This window comes from Neoarius graeffei, chromosome 13 (assembly GCF_027579695.1).
Source record: "Neoarius graeffei isolate fNeoGra1 chromosome 13, fNeoGra1.pri, whole genome shotgun sequence".
Lineage (NCBI taxonomy): Eukaryota > Metazoa > Chordata > Actinopteri > Siluriformes > Ariidae > Neoarius > Neoarius graeffei.
Genome location: NC_083581.1, coordinates 75,329,675 through 75,353,157, shown reverse-complemented (window position 1 = coordinate 75,353,157; position 23,483 = coordinate 75,329,675). Strand labels below are relative to the sequence as shown.

Genomic DNA, 23,483 nt, shown 5'->3' with positions numbered 1-23,483 from the left:
TGTTGGAGGCCTGAAACATAGGAATGGATGTATATTAACAAATGAAATTAAGTTGACCAGGTAAAATTTATAAAATAAGGTGTCTCCTTTGTCTCTCTATAAGGCATGAGCTCCATCTCATTTGATAAAACATGTTAAAGTACGTTTCGGTAATAGATTGAGTGACAGGCTACTGTCAGACCAAATGTGTACATGGTATAGAACAAAAAGTCACTTTAGTCATGAAAATATTACATTATCTTAATTTAATCAATTTAAAACATTTCCTTTTTCCTTTTCAATACTTGAGTACATTTAACAGTAGTAACTACATTTTTTTTTTTTACTTTCACTACATGACCGGATTCTTCCACTTTTAATTAATTATGATTTTGACACATTATCTATACTTTCACTGAAGTATAATTTCTCAGGAATTTGCCCAGCCCTGAATATAAGAACATAATAATAATAATGCTATGAACTCATTAAATATATGAATATAATAACTTTGATTGTGGTGCATTGTGATATCACAAACTATATTTAAATATCACCCACTCCCTGGCTTTGCATCTCTGACCCCAGTGTGCACTGACACCTGCTGGTGAATTCCTGTAGGGTTTATGGAGTTAGAAAGTTTCTCACGGCCTCTGGGTCGACTTCCTGCTGAGTGACCCGCATTCACACGGACCTAGAGGATGGCAAGGATTCAACACGACAGTGTCCTGGTATAATTTATTACTCTTCCTGAAATGTTCCTTCTCTATAAGTATCCTGTGCGAAGTAAAAGACTTGTGACATTACATGGAGGGATTTTAGAGTTATTTGAGATGCCGTTCATTCTCTGCGACCAAAGATTGATTCAGTGTGATTGTTCTATTTTAAAAAATGTGCACAGGGGCACTGTCATGCTGGAACATTTGGGTGAAAGAAGAAAACCCAGCATACCAAGATATTTTAGACAACTGTGTGCTTTCAACCTCCTGGCCACAGTTTGTAGAAGGCCCACATACGGGTTAAGATGGTCAGGTGTTCACATATTTGTCACATGTTTGAAGGAAGCCCAAGAATACCATTCGCCCACAGTGTCTGCTGACATTGTATGGTACACTCTCTGAAAATAAAGTACAGTGGTGCTTGAAAGTTTGTGAACCCTTTAGAATTTTCTATATTTCTGCATAAATATGACCTAAAACATCATCAGATTTTCACGAGTCCTAAACGTAGATAAAGAGAACCCAGTTAAACAAATGAAACAAAAATATTATACTCGGTCATTTATTTATTGAGGAAAATGATCCAAGTTGAAGCTGTTCTGTATGGAGGAATGGGCTAAAATTGCTCCAAGCCGGTGTGCAGGACTGATCAACAGTTACCGCAAACGTTTAGCTGCAGTTATTGCTGCACAAGGGGGTCACACCAGATACTGAAAGCAAAGGTTCACATATTTTTGCCACTCACAGATATGTAATATTGGATCATTTTCCTCAATAAATAAATGACCAAGTATAATATTTTTGTCTCATTTGTTTAACTGGGTTCTCTTTATCTACTTTTAGGACTTGTGTGAAAATCTGATGATGTTTTAGATCATATTTATGCAGAAATATAGAAAATTCTAAAGGGTTCACAAACTTTCAAGCACCACTGTACATTATTGTACCTTGAGGGGTGGCTTGTCACTGGGGCAGGACCCAGTCTAAGGTACTTATTTGTACCTTTTATATACGGCTTGTGAGAATATACGTACCTTTTTGGCCCTAAAAATGTATATATACAGTAGTTTTACCTTGAAGTCCAGTAATCATTATTAAATCATTCGGTCCAATGAATATGAGGAAAGTGTACAAGACCAGGAATATGCTGTGGTGCAAGTACTGCACTATTTATATTCCCCATATTATAGGATGATAAAGCCGTCCATAAATACTGCTCAAACTATTTAAAATGGATATTCAAAAAAAAAAAATAGGGCTGATGGACTTGAGAGCAGTCTTGAACTTGAACCCAGTTTCAAGATGTTTTGTGTTTTGACTTAGTCTTATTGGCATTTATTGGACGCTTGAACATTGATCTTTGACATTAGTCTTGCTAACTGTGGTTTTAACCTCTACTGCCTTTTATTTTCCCATCCACAAAATTTGACAGAATTTTAGAAAGCAGTCTAATCATTGGCACAATTCAGGAATGAAGCTAAATAGTTAAAGCGAAGCTGGGTCCTCGAAAAGGATTTGATATTGACAAGACTCAAGGCTCAACCACCTTAACACATGGCCTTGACTCAATCTTGGTGAGTCCTGGTCTTGGACATGACAATGGCCTGCTTGACTACAGCCCCAATTCAAGACCAGAATGAAGTCAAGTGCCTTCTGTGGCATGATATCCCTTGTAGGCCCCGTCATTAATATATTTTCACTGTTTCCTGTTATTCTGTCCACTCCCTGTATATGACCTGCAAAGCAGATAGATCTGCCTTTACATTTTCTGCCCTGGGGGCACAATAAGGTTATCCATCCATCCATCCATCCATCCATCCATCCATCCATTATCTGTAGCCGCTTATCCTGTGCAGGGTTGCGGGCAAGCTCTCGCCTATCCCAGCTGACTATCGGCGAAAGGCGGGGTACACCCTGGACAAGTCGCCAGATCATCACAGGGCTGACACATGGAGACAAACAACCATTCACACTCACATTCACACCTACGGTCAATTTAGAGCCACCAATTATCCTAACCTGCATGTCTTTGGACTGTGGGGGAAACCGGAGCACCCGGAGGAAACCCATGCAGATATGGGAAGAACATGCAAACTCCACACAGAAAGGCCCCCACTGGCCACTGGGCTCGAACCCAGAACCTTCTTGCTGTGAGACGACAGTGCTAAACACTACATCACTGTGCCACCTATTTGTCAATATGATATGGTTAAACAATGTTACACCACAGTACTGTTGAATTCTTAATTCTGATTGGTCAGAAAGCATTGATTAATTTTCTAAGACAGCAGCTCTGACAACGGGGCGGCACGGTGGTGTAGTGGTTAGCGCTGTCGCCTCACAGCAAGAAGGTCCGGGTTTGAGCCCCGTGGCTGGCAAGGGCCTTTCTGTGTGGAGTTTGCATGTTCTCCCCGTGTCCGTGTGGGTTTCCTCCGGGTGCTCCGGTTTCCCCCACAGACCAAAGACATGCAGGTTAGGTTAACTGGTGACTCTAAATTGACCGTAGGTGTGAATGTGAGTGTGAATGGTTGTCTGTGTCTATGTGTCAGCCCTGTGATGACCTGGCGACTTGTCCAGGGTGTACCCCGCCTTTCGCCTGTAGTCAGCTGGGATAGGCTCCAGCTTGCCTGCGACCCTGTAGAAAAGGATAAAGCGGCTAGAGATAATGAGAGATGAGACCTTAAGGGACTTGTATGGTAGATGCACCAGATAAACAGATTTTTTTAATCATTAATACAATGAAGCATTATGTGAGGAGACATTTATTGAATAGTTTTTGGAAGGAGTCTCCAGTGTCAGTGTTTTGTAACAGTCAGAGGTAAAGCTGAAACTTGTGCTTTCCAACATCGGAAAGTCTTAGTAAATTGTATAGTGTGCCTTGTTCATGGGTGTAGACAGTGGAAATACAGAGCAGCAGGGAGATTTTGCTTGTGTTTCCTGTACCGGCTCATGAGATCATGAGTTCTGGCCTGATCTCAAATGGACATCAAAGCTTTTATAAAACAGCACGACACCAGGAGCCAAACATACAGTATTTCCTTATTTGCCTGAAATCCCATGTAATGCTGACATCTGCTCCAACAAAATCACTCACCCACAGAGAAAACATACAGTACAATCTCACACACTAGATAGGCATACGTACAAATATCTTTCAGTGATTGTCATAGATTAGAAAAACCCACAGTGATACACACATTACACAAGCTGTGTCAGTGCGATTGCTATATAAGACGTCATGCAGCAACATAAACATTGGACTAACTTGCATCGTGGTCTTATTAATCTAAACGTCTGTATTTGTCTATGTAGAAGCATCTTCGGTGGTGAGGAGGTTTGCGTATTTGGCAGATCCATAGCTGGCAGTGAAGGCTTGATCGTCTCATGAAGAGAGAATAATCACAAATTGTGAACCTTCATGGTGCTTCAGTGCTGGAGTGCGACTCATACAGCCTGAGATTCAGCATCCTGCAGAAATCAGAGTTAGATTTGAAGTTAAGATGATAATCCAGTTTGGATACATTTCTCATCTGTATTCGAATTGCGGATTTGCAGCGAGTCACATGAGAATCTAGAGTCAAATACATCTCAGATATAACATTGATCTACAATGTGACTATTATTAACCCCAAATCAGAAAAAGTTGGGATGGTGTGCAAAATGTAAATAAAAATAGAAAGCAACAGTTTCTAAATTTACTTTGATTTGTATTTCATTGCAGACACAATGAATTGTCCAAGATATTTCATGTTTTGTTAATATACAGTACATCCATTCTTACATTTCGGACCTAAAACACATTCAAAAAACCTGGGACAATTTAGCGCAAGTAATGAGGTAAAACAATTAAATAATGATGTGATTTGAAACAGGTGATTGTAATCATGATTTGGTCCAAAATCAGTATCCAGGAAAGGCCTAGTCTAAGGAGTAATGACAGGACAAGGATCTCCAGTTTGTCAACAAATGCATGAGAAAATTATTGAAATGTTTAAAAATAATGTTCCTCAAAGAAAGATATGAAGAGATTCGGATATTTCACCCTCTACGGTGCATATCATCATTACACGGTTCAAGGAATCTAGAGGAATTTTGGTTTGTAAAGGGCAAGGGCTCAAGCCTAATCTGAACACCCGTGATCTCCGATCCCTCAGACGGCACTGCATCAAGAACCATCATTCATCTACAGCTGATAGAACCACATGGGCTCAGGATTACTTTGGCAAACCTTTGGCAAATCAAGCACAACAAAAATGAGTTACATTCACAACTGCTAGTTAAACTTTGCTCTGCAAAAGGAAGCCTTATGTTAACTGTGTCTAGAAGCGCTGTTGACTTCTCTGGGCTCGGAGGTGTCTGGGATGGACCATCACACAGTGGGAATGTGTATTGTGGTCAGATGAATCAGTATTCCAGGTTTTTTTGTCAGAAATGGACCCCATGTGATCTGGACCAAAGATGAAAAGGACCATCCAGACTGTTACCAGGAACAAGTCCAAAAGCCAGGGTGTGTCATGGTATGGGGTTGGGTCAGTGCCCTTGGCAAAGGTAACTTACACTTCTGTGATGGAGCATTAATGCAGAAAAGTACACCGAGAGTTTGGAGCAACATCTGCTGCCTTCAAGCCGACGTCTTTTCCAGGGAGATTTCAACAAGCCAATGCAAAACCACATTCTGCTCACATTACAAAGGTGTGGCTGTGGAAGAAGAGGGTGTGTCTCCTCTGTCCCCAGTGGAGAATGTGTAGTGAATTTTGAAAGGAAGAATATGACAACGACGACCCCATAGTGTTACACACCTTAAGACCTGTTTACAGGAAGAATGGGACAAAAATAACACCTGAAACACTTCAATGCTTGGTGTCTTCAGTCCCTAAACATCTTCTCAGTGTTGTGAGAAGGAATGGAAACATTATAAAGTGGTAAATACTTTACCGTCCCAACTTTCTTTGAAATGTGTTGCAAGAATCAAAATTGATATAAGTTTCTATTTTGAAAAAATAATAAAACTCATGAGGTAAAACATCAAATAATGTGCTTTAGTATTATTCTGAGTGCAATACAGGTCGAAAATTATTTACAAATAATTGTTTTTGGTTTCAATTTCAACATACCATTCCAACTTTTTCCTGATTTGGGGTTGTAGCATGAGCATACTGGTACCACTTTTCAACCAACAGGAAACAATTTCAGTTCTTGTTCATGTACCAAATTTTGAACCGTTCATTACCGAGTTTCCCAAAAGCACCACAGCACAAAGCTCATTGTTAGATGCTAGAGTGAGCAGCACAATGAACACTCTTTCTTCTCGTTAAGATGCTCTTAGCATTAAGAGGCTTTTGGGAAACCCACCGCAGAGCATTTCGACCAAAAATAACTTGATTCAAAACCTGAAAAGTTGGTTCCCAGCAGGAACCAAAATATAGCTGGTTTTTCCAGCATGAACCATGACAACATCAGTGGGTGTGTCATTAGTTTGGAGAGGAAGCAGAGCACAACAATGGAGACTGCAATGGGAAAGGGTACATCTTCAGAAAAAAAAATGGAATGAAAAGAAATATCTGTAGTAACAGAACAAAAGCTCACAGGTTTCAGATCAATGCACTCCGCCTTCTTGCTACTACTGTTTACTTGTGTTGTGAACTGTGCAACACCCTCCGTTCATGACGCATCCTTGATTAAAATGGTTCAGATCAAAACTGGTGAAAACATGAGCTGGTTCGCTAGCTGGCACCAAGATTCAAAAAATCCTGAAAGGAACCCGTTCCCTGTTAGTTGAAAAAGGGGTATGTTTGTATGTGTGTGTCAGAAAGGCAGGCAACAGGTGGATGGTAAAAGCAGCAAAGATTTTAATCAGGCAAAGCTAGCAGACAAATCCAATACGATAGGCAAAAGGCAGAGTCAAGAAACAGGTAATGATCAGGCGAGACGCAAACAAGTACTCAGAGGGAAAGAAAAAAGAGCAAAATCCAAAGTACAAACAAAGTCAAAATCAGAATAACAGCACAATAATTCAAAGGCTTGGTAAACTTAGGCAGGGATACACTGCAGGGGCGCAGATAGGATTTTTGAACTGGGGGGGACTGAGCTGTCAGCAAATGATTCCATTTTGTGTATATATGTGTGCGTGTGTGTGTATATATATATATATATATATATATATATATATATATATATATATATATATATATATAATATATACACTACCGTTCAAAAGTTTGGGGTCACTTTGAAATGTCCTTATTTTTGAAAGAAAAGCACTGTTCTTTTCAATGAAGATCACTTTAAACTAATCAGAAATCCACTCTATACATTGCTAATGTGGTAAATGACTATTCTAGCTGCAAATGTCTGGTTTTTGGTGCAATATCTCCATAGGTGTATAGAGGCCCATTTCCAGCAACTCTCACTCCAGTGTTCTAATGGTACAATGTGTTTGCTCATTGCCTCAGAAGGCTAATGGATGATTAGAAAACCCTTGTACAATCATGTTAGCACAGCTGAAAACAGTTGAGCTCTTTAGAGAAGCTATAAAACTGACCTTCCTTTGAGCAGATTGAGTTTCTGGAGCATCACATTTGTGGGGTCGATTAAATGCTCAAAATGGCCAGAAAAAATGTCTTGACTATATTTTCTATTCATTTTACAACTTATGGTGGTAAATAAAAGTGTGACTTTTCATGGAAAACACAAAATTGTCTGGGTGACCCCAAACTTTTGAACGGTAGTGTGTATACATGTTATTTCACCTCCCTCACTGCCATCACCAGGAACTACCTGCAGGCCAGGACAATGATAACATTTCAACATAGCCTATGGAAATCCAAAGTTTACACATTATCATCACGCACAGAAACTGCAAAACTAGTTTTAAAACCGCTAAGTTCCAACTGTTAAACATAGCGAGAGGCTGGGCTACGTGTGTGTGTGTAAAGTGTAAACCAGTGCATCCTGACTTTCTAACTATGCCTGTGTGTTGCGTGAGCGGCAGTCAGTCAACAACTCTTCGCAAAGTTTCCTTATGAAACAATATGCTCGCTGAAATTATGGCAGGGAACACCAGATTAAACATTAAAACTGCCTTCTGAGCACTGTATCTACAGGCTACCACCGAAAGAAGGAGGCTACCAGAAAGGCATCTCTACTCCGTACGATTTTACTTTCACTACGACATTACTTTGAACAGACTATCAAAAAATTACAAGGTGATATGATAAAGTAAGGCACAGTTTACTTACAGTCGTTTTTTTTTTTTTAAAAAATGATGCAATCGTTTTCTGCCTTTTGGCACCCTTCATCATGCCGTGTTGGGGTCCTGAACTAGGAGGGGCTGTCCCCGATATGCCTGTCAAACTTGTTGTGGGTAACCATAGCAACCAAGCTCGAGCTCGCAACCTGTGCAGTCTGCGCAGTTGCAACTATGTATGTACTGCTGTGCACCTCAATAAACCGAATGGTAATTAGTCTTTTGATTTTTCCGTGAGGTTTGCCTTATGCAAAGAAAGACAGCATAGACGTTTTTTTCCTCCCTATAAGTGGGGGGGACCGAACGAGGTGAATTTAAATCTGGGTGGGACGAATCCCCCCCGTCCCCCCCCCTCTATCTGCGCCCATGATACACTGAGCATTTACTTTACAATGAGTGAATTCGCTGAAAGTCCTGCTGTAGCTGTGTGACTGAGGTGACTGAGTACAGGTGTGTGTGTGATTGCAACTCCGGAGACTGTTGCTGTGTCTGAAATCACTCAATACTCAATATACAGTGGACTATATAGTGAGTTCGCCATTTTGTACTGTTGTCCGAATGTCTCATCTCATCTCATTATCTGTAGCCGCTTTATCCTGTTCTACAGGGTCGCAGGCAAGCTGGATCCTATCCCAGCTGACTACGGGCAAAAGGCGGGGTACACCCTGGACAAGTCGCCAGGTCATCACAGGGCTGACACATAGACACAGACAACCATTCACACTCACATTCACACCTACGCTCAATTTAGAGTCACCAGTTAACCTAACCTGCATGTCTTTGGACTGTGGGGGAAACCGGAGCACCCAGAGGAAACCCACGCGGACACGGGGAGAACATGCAAACTCCGCACAGAAAGGCCCTCGCCGGCCCCGGGGCTCGAACCCGGACCTTCTTGCTGTGAGGCGACAGCACTAACCACTACACCACCGTGCCGCCGTTGTCCAAATGTATAGTGAAAATTGTTACACCCTATATCGTGGACTCATAGTATCCCACAATCAGAGGTGGACAAAGTCCCCAACTTCATGACTTCAGTCAAAGTACAGATCCCACTGGTCAAATGTTACTCTGATACAAGTGAAAGTTGTATAGTCAAATTTTTACTTAAAGCCCAGCGCAGATGGGTGATTTTCCGTCGCTTGGTCGCGCAACTTTCTGACGCAAGCAAAAAATCGCTGTGTGTACAGATATCTGCAACAGCAATTTTTTGTTGCTTGCGACAGATCGCAGGTATCAAACATGCTTGATATTCTGCGACAAGAAATCGCCAGTCGCTGACTTGTTGCAGATATATTGCCACGTGTGCACATCTTTGCGATAACAAAGCAATCACCTCCAAAGGCTAAGCCAATCCCCACCCGCGAAGTAGTCACATGATTTCCATGTTACTTGCATCCCCCTTCCCAAATCACCTACTGGTAGCAGATAATGTGCACACACAGCAACCTGAGAGGGGAAACTTGCGTCCAAAAATTGCAATACGCTTGCGACAGAAAATCACCCGTGTGATTTTAAGATAAAAGTCAGATAAAGTACTGAAGTACTTGCTTTTAAAAATACTTAAGTATTAAAAGTACATTTTCTGTCAACGCATGGTTGTATTATTGCCACAACACTTGCAATACCTAATGCCTCTGAAGCAAGCTACTGGATTATTTTGCAAATTCAGAAAATGAATGCATGCTGTGCATCATGGTGGTTTAACGTTAAGCTAGCTAGTTAGTGAAGCGCCACCTGACATGCTAGCAAACTCTTTTCAAACTCAAAATCATAATGTGTAGCTAACGTTACTAGAAAAGAAAGATTTCTACATTCTGTTTATTTGGCAAGATTATGCTAAAACATATTTCTGAAAGGATTTCAGATAAGTTAAAGTTATTCATGTTAGCGTAACTCTGTTTTTACATGCTAACTAACAGCGTCCAAGTTAACTAGCTATGTGTTAACGTTAGCCGTGGACAAGGTGACGGCAACTTGGCAGACAAATCCGTAGAAAGTAATTTGACTAACCAGACTGCATAGCTATTGCAGCATTATTGCTAGCTCTAAAAGCACAGACAACTTCATTACAAGCTTTCTCTTGGAATAAAACGTTTATATACCACAATATGCTTCTGCAGGTTGGACCGCGAGTTTTTGTAGGCCGTGATGTGGTTCGTTTTAGGCAAACAGAGCAAACATTTAAAACGAAATGAATCTTTAATCTCTTCAGAAAACTGAAACATGGCTTCATGGCCATGAGTGTGTGCGTTCTCCAGAAGAACCGCCTCCTTCCATTCTGCTATCAGTTGATTGTGTTCAAATAACGCTGCTGAGAAATCACTGAACTTGATTTTATCCAGTCTATGGACGAGACGTGACCCTAGTGATTACTGATCGGCTGTCTCAGTGTCACCTGCGGAAAAACCAATCGTGTTTTAGAAAAGAAAAGAAAAAAAAACATCCACTTTCAAAGCTGCTTCATAGTAAAGAGGACCTTGATAGAAATGTAGTGGAGTAAAAAGTACGATATTTGTCTTTCAAAAGTAGTGAAGTTAAAGTCATAAGTTTCCAAAAAAAATAATACTCAAGTAAAGTACAGATACTCAAAAAGTGTACTTAAGTACAGTACTCAAGTAAATATACTTCGTTACTGTCCACCTCTGCGCACAATGCACCGTGAAAAGTAGTGTACAACCAATGGTCACTAACCAAACAATATATACCATCATGCACTGCGGTCACGCTGAAAGAAAAATGAGAGACGACAGAGAGGAGCACCCGGTGCAGCAACCAGAGAATGAAATAAAAGAAACACATTATAAACGGACATTCAAGTACAATTAAAAATAGTAAGAGAATAGAAAATAAGCTAATATAGAATAAGGCAGATAAAATACAAAAATAAAAGTTAGAATTCAAAGCGAGGAATTAATCAAAAGCCTCAAATTTGATTTAATAAAAGGTAGCGGTGAAGAAGAAAGAAAGTATTCAGCCTTGATTTAAAAAGAACTGAAAGATGCAGGTACTTTGTATTTATTAATGTGGGAAATACATTCAGTATAATATGGATTTATCACAAAACACATGCATGTATTTATTATTTTGAAAACCCACCAGCCGACTGATCTGGCACGTTTTAATTGTGCGACAGTAATGACGTAAATAACGGCGCGGTGGAGTAGTGTCCAGAAGTGGGGTTTTTGTTTTGTTTTTTCATTTTACCAGTGAGCTCATTATATAGACCCTTTTCAGTCACGTGACCTTCATAAACGCGACCGCCATTTTGGACATGTAGTGGACTTCGGCTCGAATCGGTTCGAATGCGAGGAAGGCGACAAACATAAAAGAAAAAGGAGCGAGATGCAGAAAACTGTATTTACTAGTTTACTGTAATTATGATCTGGCAGCTATTTACACCGGATCCAGTGTAAATAGCTGCCGGAGCCAACGTCCGAGCTTGCCGGAGCGCGCTCCAGCCGGCCGCGAGCTAGCGCGCTCCGGAACCTCGGACGTTGGCTCCGGCAGCTATTTACACTGGATCCAGTGTAAATAGCTGCCAGATCATAATTACAGTAAACTAGAATGGAATGTTAACAGCAATGTAATGCCTTTTCTGGCTAATTTTATTCGTCTTACCTCCAACAAAGTGGTCACTACACAAGCGTTGGTATGCCGCTATCCATCTTCTCTGTCGGTCAGCATCTACCGGGATCCGATAAAATGATAACCCTTGCCTTGTTTGTTGATGGTTACTACATCCAGGTGCACAACAATATAGTGGCATGATGGAAGTCTTGCTGAAAATAAACACTTTCTTTGCTGCCGTTCCTCAATGTTGGCTGTGGTAAACTACTGGTAGTACATGTCCAAAATGGCGGCCGCGTTTGTCGTGACGTCACGTGAAAAGGGTCCATAGTCCTCTATATAGAATTCACTAGATAGTGAGTAGGGAGTAGTGAAAGAGTGAGGGATTTCAGACACAGCGTGTGAGCGGTGAGGTGCGGGATGGTTGATGTAATATGTGAAGACTGCTGTGAATTCTGGGAAGTGGAGTCTTGAGTGCAGGCAGGTGGAGACATGACACTGTGTAGCGCACTGTGTGGATCTCTCCTGGGACAGATAATCAGATTGCTCTCAAACATGGAGCGAGGTTACAAGGTGGCATTCTGGGAAAGTGAATTATTCTCAAAATTGCATATTTTTATGAAACCAGCTGAAATATCACAACTATCACAGCTTCATATCCATCTCCCAGGAACAGGGAGGATATTGGGTCAGTGTAGTGAGTCCATTTTTTTAAAGACTGTAATTTAATATCAGGGGAAAAAAGAAAAGAAATTCCCAACTCACACCAGGATGCAAAGGGGTGAGAGAGATGAGCTGAAGATGAGTGCTGTGTGTGGGGGAGAGAGATGTGTTTCTGTACCTTCCCTGAGGGTTGAGAGTTGAGCCCAAGAAAAGAAAACACTGTGTTGGCTTCTTTAGACAGGAAGAAGTCTTCATAGTCCTGAAAGAGCATGAAATACAGCATTAAAGATGCAGCTTGGGTTTTTTTTTTTTGGGGGGGGGGGTTTGCCCTTGTTAGGGATGGGCAATATGACGATCTTATATTGTGGGCGGTCTTAATTTGGCATATGATCTGTGTTTCAGAGGAATGGCACAGATCGCAGCAATGGATGGATGGATGGATGGACAGATCATCAGCACTATCCAAACTTTCCTACTCCACTTAAAGGGCTGATGACACGTTTTTGACATCTTTGGTGATGTTTTATAACATAAAAAGCAATTCCCGATGAACCATATATTAATTCACGAAGGCGCCTATTTTACAAGTTATGATAAAAAACGCGGCTATTTGGGCAAATTTGACGGGGCTGCAGCACCCAGGAGACGAAAGAGGAGGAGGAGCTATATGACGTCAGCGAAAGAACCTTCCTCCTAACTTACCAGTTTGTTGTTGATGCGACAGGTGTTCAGTTTGTCATTATTAGTATTATTATTATACGTTATTATATATATATATATATATATATATATATATATATATATATATATATATATATATATATATATAATGCCTTCGCGTTGTGTTGCCGGCTTTTGCTCCAAAACCCACAAGGATGGGGTAAGTTTATTCAAGTTTCCCAGAGATCCCGAGCTGCATGCGAAGTGGGTGAAGCAAGTCAGGCGCACTCGTGACAAGTGGGAGCCCTCACCAACATCTGTCCTGTGCTCTGAACACTTCGATTTGGATTGTTTTGACACCCTTCCCAGCTTAAAAGAATCTCTTGGGTGTTCAGTTCATCACAAACGTGTGTTACTACCATCAGCAGTGCCTACACAGTGTTGCCAGATTGGGAGGTTTCCCGCCCAGTTGAGCGGTTTCAAGTGCATTTTGGTGGGTTTTGAACATATTTTGGGCTGGAAAACGTCAGCAGTATCTGTTGCCAGATACTGCTGATGTTTTCCAGCCCAAAATATGTTCAAAACCCACCAAAATGCACTTGAAACTTTTGGTGGGTTTTGAACATATTTTGGGCTGGAAAACGTCAGCAGTATCTGTTGCCAGATACTGCTGAAGTTTTCCAGCCCAAAATATGTTCAAAACCCACCAAAATGCACTTGAAACCGCCCAACTGGGCGGGATTCCTCCCAATCTGGCAACACTGCCAGTATTCCGGAGGGGATCTACTAGTAGCTATGCCGGATCCAAAGACAGTCCTCCTGTCAGAACATGTGTTGTGAAACGACATAAGATAAAGGTACGTAGAGCTATAGATTCTACATGATAATTATAAATGACGCGGTACGCGGTGGTCCGGATCACCGTATTTTCCATACAAAACGAGGGCATTAATTAATTATTTTTCCTGGATTGTGGTCCGGTTCACCGTATGCTGTATTATATTACGATATAAATAAAAACTTACCAAAATCATACTGTGTTTGTCATTTAATACGAGTTTTTTTACAAAGTCGTACATCATTTGTTATTTTTTCTCAAACCGGAAGAGAAATGCATGCGTAAAACACACGCGCAATAAAAGATACCAGTTCTAACGCATGTAAAAAAGCGGGAGCTGCCCGCTTTTTTAAAAGGTATCCTTTATCTTTATGGATAGGCCTAAACCATGCAACATCACAGTAAGACTTTTTATTTGTCTTCTGAACTTGGTGGTCCGGACCACACCTGAAAACGGCGTGGTCCGGACCACAACGGTAGTCCGGACCACCGCGTACCGCGTCAAATGTAATCATAAAGTCGGCGTGATATCAATCATGTATTTGCTTGTGAAAGCTTGCAGCTTTCATGTAACTGCCGCCTAGCAACGAGAGGCAAAGGGTAAAGAGGGTAGGCTATCATAGATTCTATTCGGAAGAGATCAACACAATTCTAGACTCCCAGAAGAGGAAGAGCTAGCACAAGAGAGTTCACCGGCGTTTTCATGCGCCATTTCCATTGAGTAGAACCAGAGTAGACAGCCAGTGAACCGCAGCGTGTTCTTCCGCTGACGTCACAACATGGCCGCGAGCCACGGACCCAGTTTTCTTGCGCTGTGCAATTAAAAGTTGGATATTTGCATAACAACAGCTTCTTTTCACGTAATTATAACAGAAATCTAACATGTTTGCCATGTTGTATAGTTTATTTAAGAAATTGCATAGAGTCATGTTCGTGTCATCAGCCCTTTAAACTAAGCCAAAATGTGACTGGTTGTGGCACAATTAGGGCAACACTCAGTGGATGCTCTACTCAACTTGGAGGTGGAATCAGAGTGAAAACTGGATGCCGAAATGTGTGAGTTGGGCCTTTAGCCTTGACGTAAAGTGACAGGTTTTGTATCCAGGCAACCGTATGCACAACTAATCATGTGATCACATGAGTTCAATTAAATCTGTAGGGAGAATTTTGATTCAGATCGTGGATCATGATTCTCCCCCAAAAGATCATCACATGATCATATGATCTTTAGGCCAGATCGTCCATCCCTTGCTCCAGTTGATGAAAGCATTGAAAATCTATCTTCTTTCTTTAACCACTTTGTGAAAACAACATCTGTCTGATGAGTTGTCTTTTAATGAAAAGGAGCAGAGCCAAGTATCTTGGTTTTGGAAGGGCAGAGGAGTTTATTTGAGGGCCAGAAAACAGGAGAAGGGTCTAGCTGCAGACTGGGACTCCAGTCTAGACAAGAAACCCATGACCTCCACATGACCTCTTCACCCAAACTTTAACCTTAATCCTAGATCACGTGTTTCATGTATTTCCTACAATAAATAATATTGGCTGGCTTTGAGTGGTCTATCAGATATATTCCATTCAGCTAGTATGATATTGAGCAAGTCGAAGACAAGTAGCTGAATGGAATATATCTGATAGATCACAAAAAAAAAACAGACAATATCTCATCTCATTATCTGTAGCCACTTTATCCTGTTCTACAGGGTCGCAGGCAAGCTCTCGCCTATCCCAGCTGACTACGGGCGAAAGGCGGGGTACACCCTGGACAAGTCGCCAGGTCATCACAGGCTGACACATAGACACAGACAACCATTCTACGGTCAATTTAGAGTCACCAGTTAACCTAACCTGCATGTCTTTGGACTGTAGGGGAAACCGGAGCACCCGGAGGAAACCCACGCGGACACAGGGAGAACATGCAAACTCCGCACAGAAAGGCCCTCGCCGGCCACGGGGTTCGAACCCGGACCTTCTTGCTGTGAGGCAACAGCGCTAACCACTACACCACCGTGCCGCCCACAGACATTATTATTATTATTATTATACATTTGATGGAACAATGATAGATTTTACAAAAAGTTAAGAACAGGGCGGTAACTTGCCAATACTGAATGCTGATTCTGATCGAATGTAATTCAATGTTCTGTCAATCCAGTGTACTGTACAAAGTCAGAGTTCTAACAATAAAAATGGTACGAGTCCAAAAAGCCTGAACAACAACCCAACTTATATACAAGCGATATCCAGACTGACAGTTCAAGTTCACAGTTACTTTTGGCCGTCGTTAATTGTTACACTGCAGTTGCTCAAAACAAAAGGGCTTTGCTGAGTGAAGTCCACGAGTGAAGTCCTCTTGTAAAAGTCTCCGTCACTTTTCCTCACCTCCAAATAGAACTTTGACAATATTTCCACTATTGCTGTCTTTTCCAGTTTTTCAATGTCCATTGGTATGTTTTTCTCTTGTAGATATGTGTAAAGAATATCCAGTGAAGTTTTGGTAGCCTTTCGGGTGTTCAGCGCGTCTTTCTCTCTAAATCTTCGGCTTTTAACGAAGCAAACCTCGCAGTCATGTTTGTGAACAAACTGTCAGTCACTCACTAGCACGGAAGTTTTACATCTCCGACGTGTCTCTTTTCCAGTTTTTTAATGTCCGTTGTCTGTTTTTCTCTTGTAAATATGCGTGAAGAATATATAATGAAGTTTTGGTAGCCTTTCGGGTGTTCAGCGTGTCTTTAGTTTCAGTTTTCAGTTTATTTATTTAGTGCTTAAACCTAGCACTGGATTAGCCTCGTCTTCTCTCTCTCCAAGCCGACAAAGAAATGATTGTGCACATGCGTAGCAGAAAAGTTTTGTCATTGGATCTTCGCGTGTGACATTGCGTTGTCTTGACAACATGCAATATTATAACAATACTGCACGCTCATTCTCCATTGGGGAGAGTGGCGTAACACATGGAGGATAAGCGATATGATAACAATATTGCATGCCATCAATAAACCCGCTAGAAGGGAATAAAATACATGTTTTTATTCCATGGAAAAAGTGACCCATATGGATAATAATAAATCATATTAAATATTAAATAAAAAAAGTCTATAATGTGGTTAAATGCTTGGGTCTTCTCTCACATGTTCAACACTGTCTCACTTTCAAAGCTGCAAAATGTTTTTACCATCGTATAATCAAACCAGTTTTAAACTATGCTGACAATGCATGGGGTAATTTATCTGTTAGAAGTTGCACGAACTTACAGAGGCTACAAAATTGAGCTGCTCACGTTATCACCAGATGAGACTCCTCTAAAGATGCTACAGAAGTTTTAAACTGGACTGATTTAGAGATAAACAGGAAAACTCATAAGTGTTTGCTTGTATTTAAATGCCTTCATAATTTAGTTCCTAAATATTTGAGCGATTATTTCACTAAGAACTCAAGTATTCATAGTTATAACACTCGACGTAAATCTGACCTGCGTTTACCAAAACCTCAGCTTACGCTCAGGAAACGAACTTTTAGATATTCAGGGTCAATGCTTTTTAATTCACTGCCAGCAAATATTAAATCAACTGTGTCTCTAAATTATTTTAAAAGGCTCATTAGGTCATATTTTTCATCGCCTTATTTATATTATATAATTATGATGTTAGTTTTATATATCTTTTTTTGTAAAATTTTATTTGTTTTTTTTTCTCTTAAGACCATAATGGTAGTTTTAATTAAATATTTAGATTAATCATATTAATGAGATTTTTAAAGATTATTCTAAGGTATTTTTGAAATTGTAATTAGTATAGTTTTGCAGGGCCCCTGTGGATACCAGCTGTGCTGAATGGGCCACCCGGCTGAAATAAAGTTTATCTATCTATCTATCTATCTATCTATCTATCTATCTATCTATCTATCTATCTATCTATCTATCTATTTATTTATCTATCTATTGGTTATCCCTTTTAAAGTGAATAAAAAATTGCTTTCGTCACAGCTACTTCCTTGTTATTCCGAGTGTGGAGCTCCCCAGTCTGCAGCCGGACTCTCTTGGAAAAATGCCTGAAATTAAAAAATTAAAGAGAACCCACATTTTTTTAGCAAGACTGAGAATCATATTTTCAAGATGTCTTTGAAGTTATGTGATTATTACAAGTTATTACAAACAAATTATAAACTGCCACTTTAAATTCTTTTAATGTCAATTAGACAGCCACTGCATTTAACGTAACATTTAATTTCTGTACCAGTATGGTCCTAATATGCTTGTAGTACTCAAGTCCAGGACTGAGACTCGAGTCTGACTCGTGCCCTAATTTTAAGGACTCGTGACTTGACTTGGACTTGAGTACTGATGACTGGGACTGGGACTTGGACTCGGACTCGTGCATTAACTGCATTAGGTCTTGTAAATTGGAGACGAGGACTCAGTTTTTTTCTTTATTTTTTGTAACATGCCATAATAATTTGGCATAAAATATTTAGATCTACATTAATTTTTATACTAATTTCATGCAAGAGTGTCAAACCAGATAGACTCTCGGGTGCGCTCTGGACAGCACGCGCCCCAAGTGGACTCTCGCGCGTGTGCGCGCTGTAAATGATTTGCACCTGCACAGGATTGAGGCACAATCAGCGCACCGATATAAAAACTGTGAAAACACACTTACTTTGCGAAGTATTGAGTTGCATTGCTGACATGTTACCAAGCCTTATTTCCTTGTTTGGGTTCCTGATCCCTGATTTCCTGTTTCTCGTCTTTGATTCTGCCGAGTCTACGATAGCCTGTTTGTGCGTCGCTCGACCTATCGCCTGTTTCACTGTTTTACGATTTTGCCTACCGTTCTGGATTGTTTACCATCTTCACTTGTATTAATAAACACACCTTCTGCACTTACATCCGTCTCCCAACCATCTCTGACAGAATACTGCACACTCCCTGACAAAGAGAAGCACATTCACCTGTTCATACGGCATGTTCAGGAACAAACTAATGTTAATAGCACTGAAACAGACACCGTCAAATGGTGCGGGTGGAGTCTTGTTCTCGGACTTGACTCGGATCAATCATGGACTCGACTCGAAATTGTTTTTCATGACTTAGACTTGACTCGGACATGAACACTGGGGACTCAAGACTGGACTCGGACTCAAGATTTAGTGGCTCGACTACAACACTGGGTCCTAATATGCTTGCCTGTGGTAAATTATCAAACCATTCTCTACAAATGGGGTGTATAAAGTGTCAGTTTAACCACTGAGTGGTGGGAATCAGCCTGGTATAAAGATTAGCAGTGCTTCACAAACTGCAAAATGCAACTAATTCTGCCATTAGTCATTCAAAAACACTTCCACACCCTGACCATGAGCCCAACTATCAGTGTAAGTGTCATGGAAAGCTTTAAATCTGAGATCACAGCTTCACATAAAGTGTATTTCTCAGACTGAAAAACAAATTTGGCTGCCATTCCTATTCTAATCATCTAATCTTGCTTAATGTTCATTTAGCCAGTGCATTCACACAAAATACCCAGGACACTAGGTCTCATTATTCGATGCACTAAGTCAGCACGCTCAGTGTATGTTTGTTGCGTGATCAGCTAAATCAAATGGAAATTTCACAACGCTGAGCTCTATTGCTCAAAACAGTGGTTGGAAAATTCAGACCACAACAAGAGGAAGGAAATAGCCTTTCTGATCATGTGATTGGTACAGAGGACACATGATAAATACCACGCAGGCCTGTTATTGACTCAACATGACCGAGGAAGTCCAGAAATAATACCAAGCCTGGAAAGGACTGATTTACATTACATTATATTACATTACAGGCATTTAGCAGATGCTCTTATCCGGAGTGATGTACAGCAAGTGCAAAAGTCAGGTACAAGAAGTGCTGAACTTCTAGACAAGAAAGTTCTAGTGCCAAATGAACAAGAGAAAGAACAACACTAAGTGCAATATTCTGTTGAAGTACCAACAATCAGCAAACAGCAAAGGAAAACAAAACAATTCAACCATACAAACGAGCTGACAAGGTGTACAACTAAATAGAGAAAAATAAAACTCCAACGGCTAACCCGAGGCTAGACGGTACAATGCCTGGGTTGGTCAAGACCGCTACACACACTGTAAAAAAAAATACTTGAGAATACTTGAAATTTCAAGGCAACAGTCTGCATTAAGAATTTTATGTTTTGCCAATGATGTGCCCATGATAATCCAAACTATGATAAAACTGTTATCTTTATTAAGAATTCTTAATTAAGTCAATTTTCAATTCCTCATTCTGCCAACATAGATTTCTCTTTTTGCTGAACAGTGGCATTCACAGTAGTGCAAAAAGGCAATTGAGGTTATCACAAATTTTATTTTTTTAGATTTTTTTGGGGCTTTTTTCACCTCTATTTGGATAGGACAGCGTAGAGACAGGAAATGAGCGGGAGAGACGGGGAAATGACCTCGGGTCAGAACCGAACCCGGGTCCCCGGATTTATGGTACGGCGCCTTATCCACCTGAGCCACGACAATTTACCATTAAACTATACATGCCTTTTTTCATTGTTCTACACAATTACAAAACTTCAATATTGAAATAAAGTTTTTAAAGCCCACATTGTGGGTATGGCGTCGTGGCTCAGGTGGATAAGGCACCATACCGGGGACCCGGGTTTGATTCCGACCCGAGGTCATTTCCCGATCCCTCCCCGTCCCTCTCTCCCGCTCATTTCCTGTCTCTACACTGTCCTATCCAAATAAAGGTGAAAAAAGCCCCCCAAAAAAGTCTGATAACCTCAATTGCCTTTTTGTACTACTGTGAATGCCACTGTTCAGCAAAAAGAGAAATCTGTGTTGGCAGAATGAGGAATTGAAAATTGACTTAATTAAGAATTCTTAATAAAGATAACACTTTTATCATAGTTTGGATTATCATGGGCACATCATTGGCAACACATAAAATTCTTAATGCAGACTGTTGCCTTGAAATTTCAAGTATTCTCAACTATTCTTTTTTTACAGTGCAGTTACATAGTGGGCAGGGAAGAAGGGGTAGGTGCACCCTGAAGAGGTGAGTCTTGAAGGTGGTTAGGGAGTCAGCAGTTCTGATTTCAATGGGAAGGTCATTCTACCAACAGGGAGCCAGGACAGACAGCAGTCTTCAGCGGGCTGGGCAGGACCAGAAAGGAGGATGGGCCAGGCAACCAATAGCAGCAGAGTGTAGGGATCTGGCTGGCATATAGGGGCAGATCAGTGTCACTTCTTCCAGCTTGTCCCACTTATGTGTGTGGAGTCACTACCATGTGGACCCTACTGATCCACATGTCATATTAATTGGAGCATAGTTCTACTTCCTGTCACAACCCTCCCATTTCCGGGCTTGGGAAACAACCATTCACACACAATGGACAATTTAGAGTAACCAGTTTACCTAAACTGCATGTCTTTGGACTGTCGGGGAAACCACAGCACCCGGAGGAAACCAACGCAGACACGGGGAGAACATGCAAACTCCACACAGAAAGGTCCCTGTCGGCCACTGGGCTCGAATCCAGAACCTTCTTTGCTGTGAGTCGACAGTGCTAACCACTGTACCGCCGTGCCGAGGGGCAGCTCAGTCTCTGGAGGTTTAAATCAAGTGTATCATAAAATCCAGAGTAGCATAACAGTAAAAGTGTTTGCTCTATTATCCAGAGATCGCGAGTTCGAATCCTGATGATGCTCGATGGCTGGGAGCTCAAGAGAGTAAAATTGGCCTGTGGTCTCAGGTAGGCAGGGGTGGTGTATTCCCTCTCCCCTGTCAATTACAGTGACACTAGCCAAGCAGGGGCATCTGTGAGCTTATGCAATTGGGTGGATAGTGCTTTCCTGTTACGCTACCCCCAGTGTTGAATAAGCAGCAGTTGAGAAAGATGCAGTCGGCTGGTGTGAAGTGCCTCGGAGGAAGCACATGATTGTCTTCGCCCTCCCTGGTTGGTAGCTGCCATGTGACATGGGAGACCTGTCTGATGTGTGGGTTTTTTTTTTTTAATTTGGCAACTTCTAAATTAGAGGGGAAAAAACATACTAAACAGGTTGTGAATAATGAGTCAGTTAGCAGTGAGTACTCGTTTCCTCTCCTTTATATAACTGTTACATTAACAGAAAGAGAATAGCTAAAAGGTCAGGTTTGTCTTGCTTGCATGTCTTTCTAGACCTGGAATCTTTTTGTGACAGCAGGGGCGTGGCCAAGCGGCGGTTTGTGAATGGAGGGCGGTGTCAGGGAAGGTCAGTGGCAAAGACAATACACCTGTTGTCAATTAACGTTGTGTCTGTGTGTATTGCAGTGAAGATGGAAGGTAAAAAAGGAGGCAGAGAGCAACAAGAGGGGGCTCTCCTGATCAGAACACGTGTGTGTGTAAAATGCATAAGTGAAGCTGGAAAGCTGCAAAATAAAGTTGTGTGGAACTACCATCTCCCGCCTGCCAACAGAACCCCCACCAGATAGTCCTTTGCCAGCTTGATGGCTTGCTCCAGCAACGCCGGGCAGTGACACTGGACCCACTTCGCCATTCCTTCCAGAAGTCACGTGATGAACTGCTCCAGTGTCACCAGGTCGATGATCCTCTCAGCATCGTGGTTGTCCATCCTCAGCCACCACCGGCAGGCGTCCTGGAGCTGTTGACCGAACGCAAATGGCTGGCCGACCTCCTCCAATGGAAGCGTCTGGAAGCGTTGGTGATGTTATGGGGAGCAACCGACACGCTGCAGGATGGCTCGCTTCAGGTCTGCGTAGATGAGCTGGCTGTTGGTGAGGAGCTGCTGTGCGTCGAGCTGCGCCTCTCCAGTTAGTAAGAGTAATAGGCGTGCCGCACACTGCTCGACTGGCCACCCCCAAGCTTTAGCCGCTTGCTCGAAGGGAACGATGAAGGCTTCCAGATCATTATGCGGCCCCATCTTGGTGAGGGTGATGTGGGGAGGGTCTGTTGCGGTGGCAGTCGAGGACCCTGCCGACACAAGCAGGTGTCCGAACGCCTAGCGATATTCCTGCTGGGCCAGCATCAAAGCTTCGAACCATTGTTCCTGCTCCTTTCAGAGGGTGATCAGTGCTAGGTGCTGGTTCTGCTGGGTGGTAGTGAAGGCATGGATCAGGTCCTTGAATGGGGAGGACTCCATGGGTGGGTCCCTTCAGTAATCTGGGTTTTGGCACCACTGTGGTATTTCCCTGATGTGGGTGGAATACTGAAGCATGGCAGGCAGAAGATGGTGTTTCCACACAATTTTATTTTGCAGCTTTCCAGCTTCACTTATGCATTTTTACACACACACACACACACACACACACACACACACACACACACACACACACACACACGTTCTGGTCGGGAGAGCCCCCTTTCATCGCTCACTCCCTCCTTTTCTACCTTCCGTCTTCAATGCAACACACACAGACACAACATTAATTGACAACAGGTGTACTGACTTTGCCACTCACCTTCCCTGACGCCGCCCTCCATTCACAAACCGCCGCTTGGCCACGCCTCCGCTGCCACACTTTTACATTGGCAGACGTTTCCTGAAAATGATTCACAACACCACAATTTTCATTTCAAACTTCGGTTTGCTTTGCATATCTCCAGACTGGAAATTAGCTGCGCCCACAGCCACAACAAAGCTGAATTCCTTTTCCTTCAAAGGCAACAAAGATGATGCCTGGATATGTATTTCGAAGAAAAGACGGGGGTGTTAATGTAAAGGGAAATTGTGTCAGATAGTAGGGGACTCAAAATAATAAATAGCAGCCCAGAGCAGGGCAATCGTTGCAGCATCAAAAAACACAATAATACAG

General features: G+C 41.8%; 1 protein-coding gene across 1 annotated transcript in view; it reads right to left on the bottom strand.

Moving 5' to 3' along the window:
* Positions 1-3,444: 3,444 nt before the first annotated feature.
* The window catches only part of sh3bgrl2 (SH3 domain binding glutamate-rich protein like 2), a 41,993-nt gene continuing 21,954 nt past the window's right edge, over positions 3,445-23,483 (bottom strand). The window contains exons 3-4 of the mRNA XM_060937025.1: positions 12,356-12,436; positions 3,445-4,166 (exon numbers count right to left, since the gene is read on the bottom strand). Coding sequence (XP_060793008.1) covers positions 4,143-4,166; positions 12,356-12,436 — 105 coding nt within the window. The 3' untranslated portion in view covers positions 3,445-4,142. The remainder of the gene's footprint in view (positions 4,167-12,355; positions 12,437-23,483) is intronic.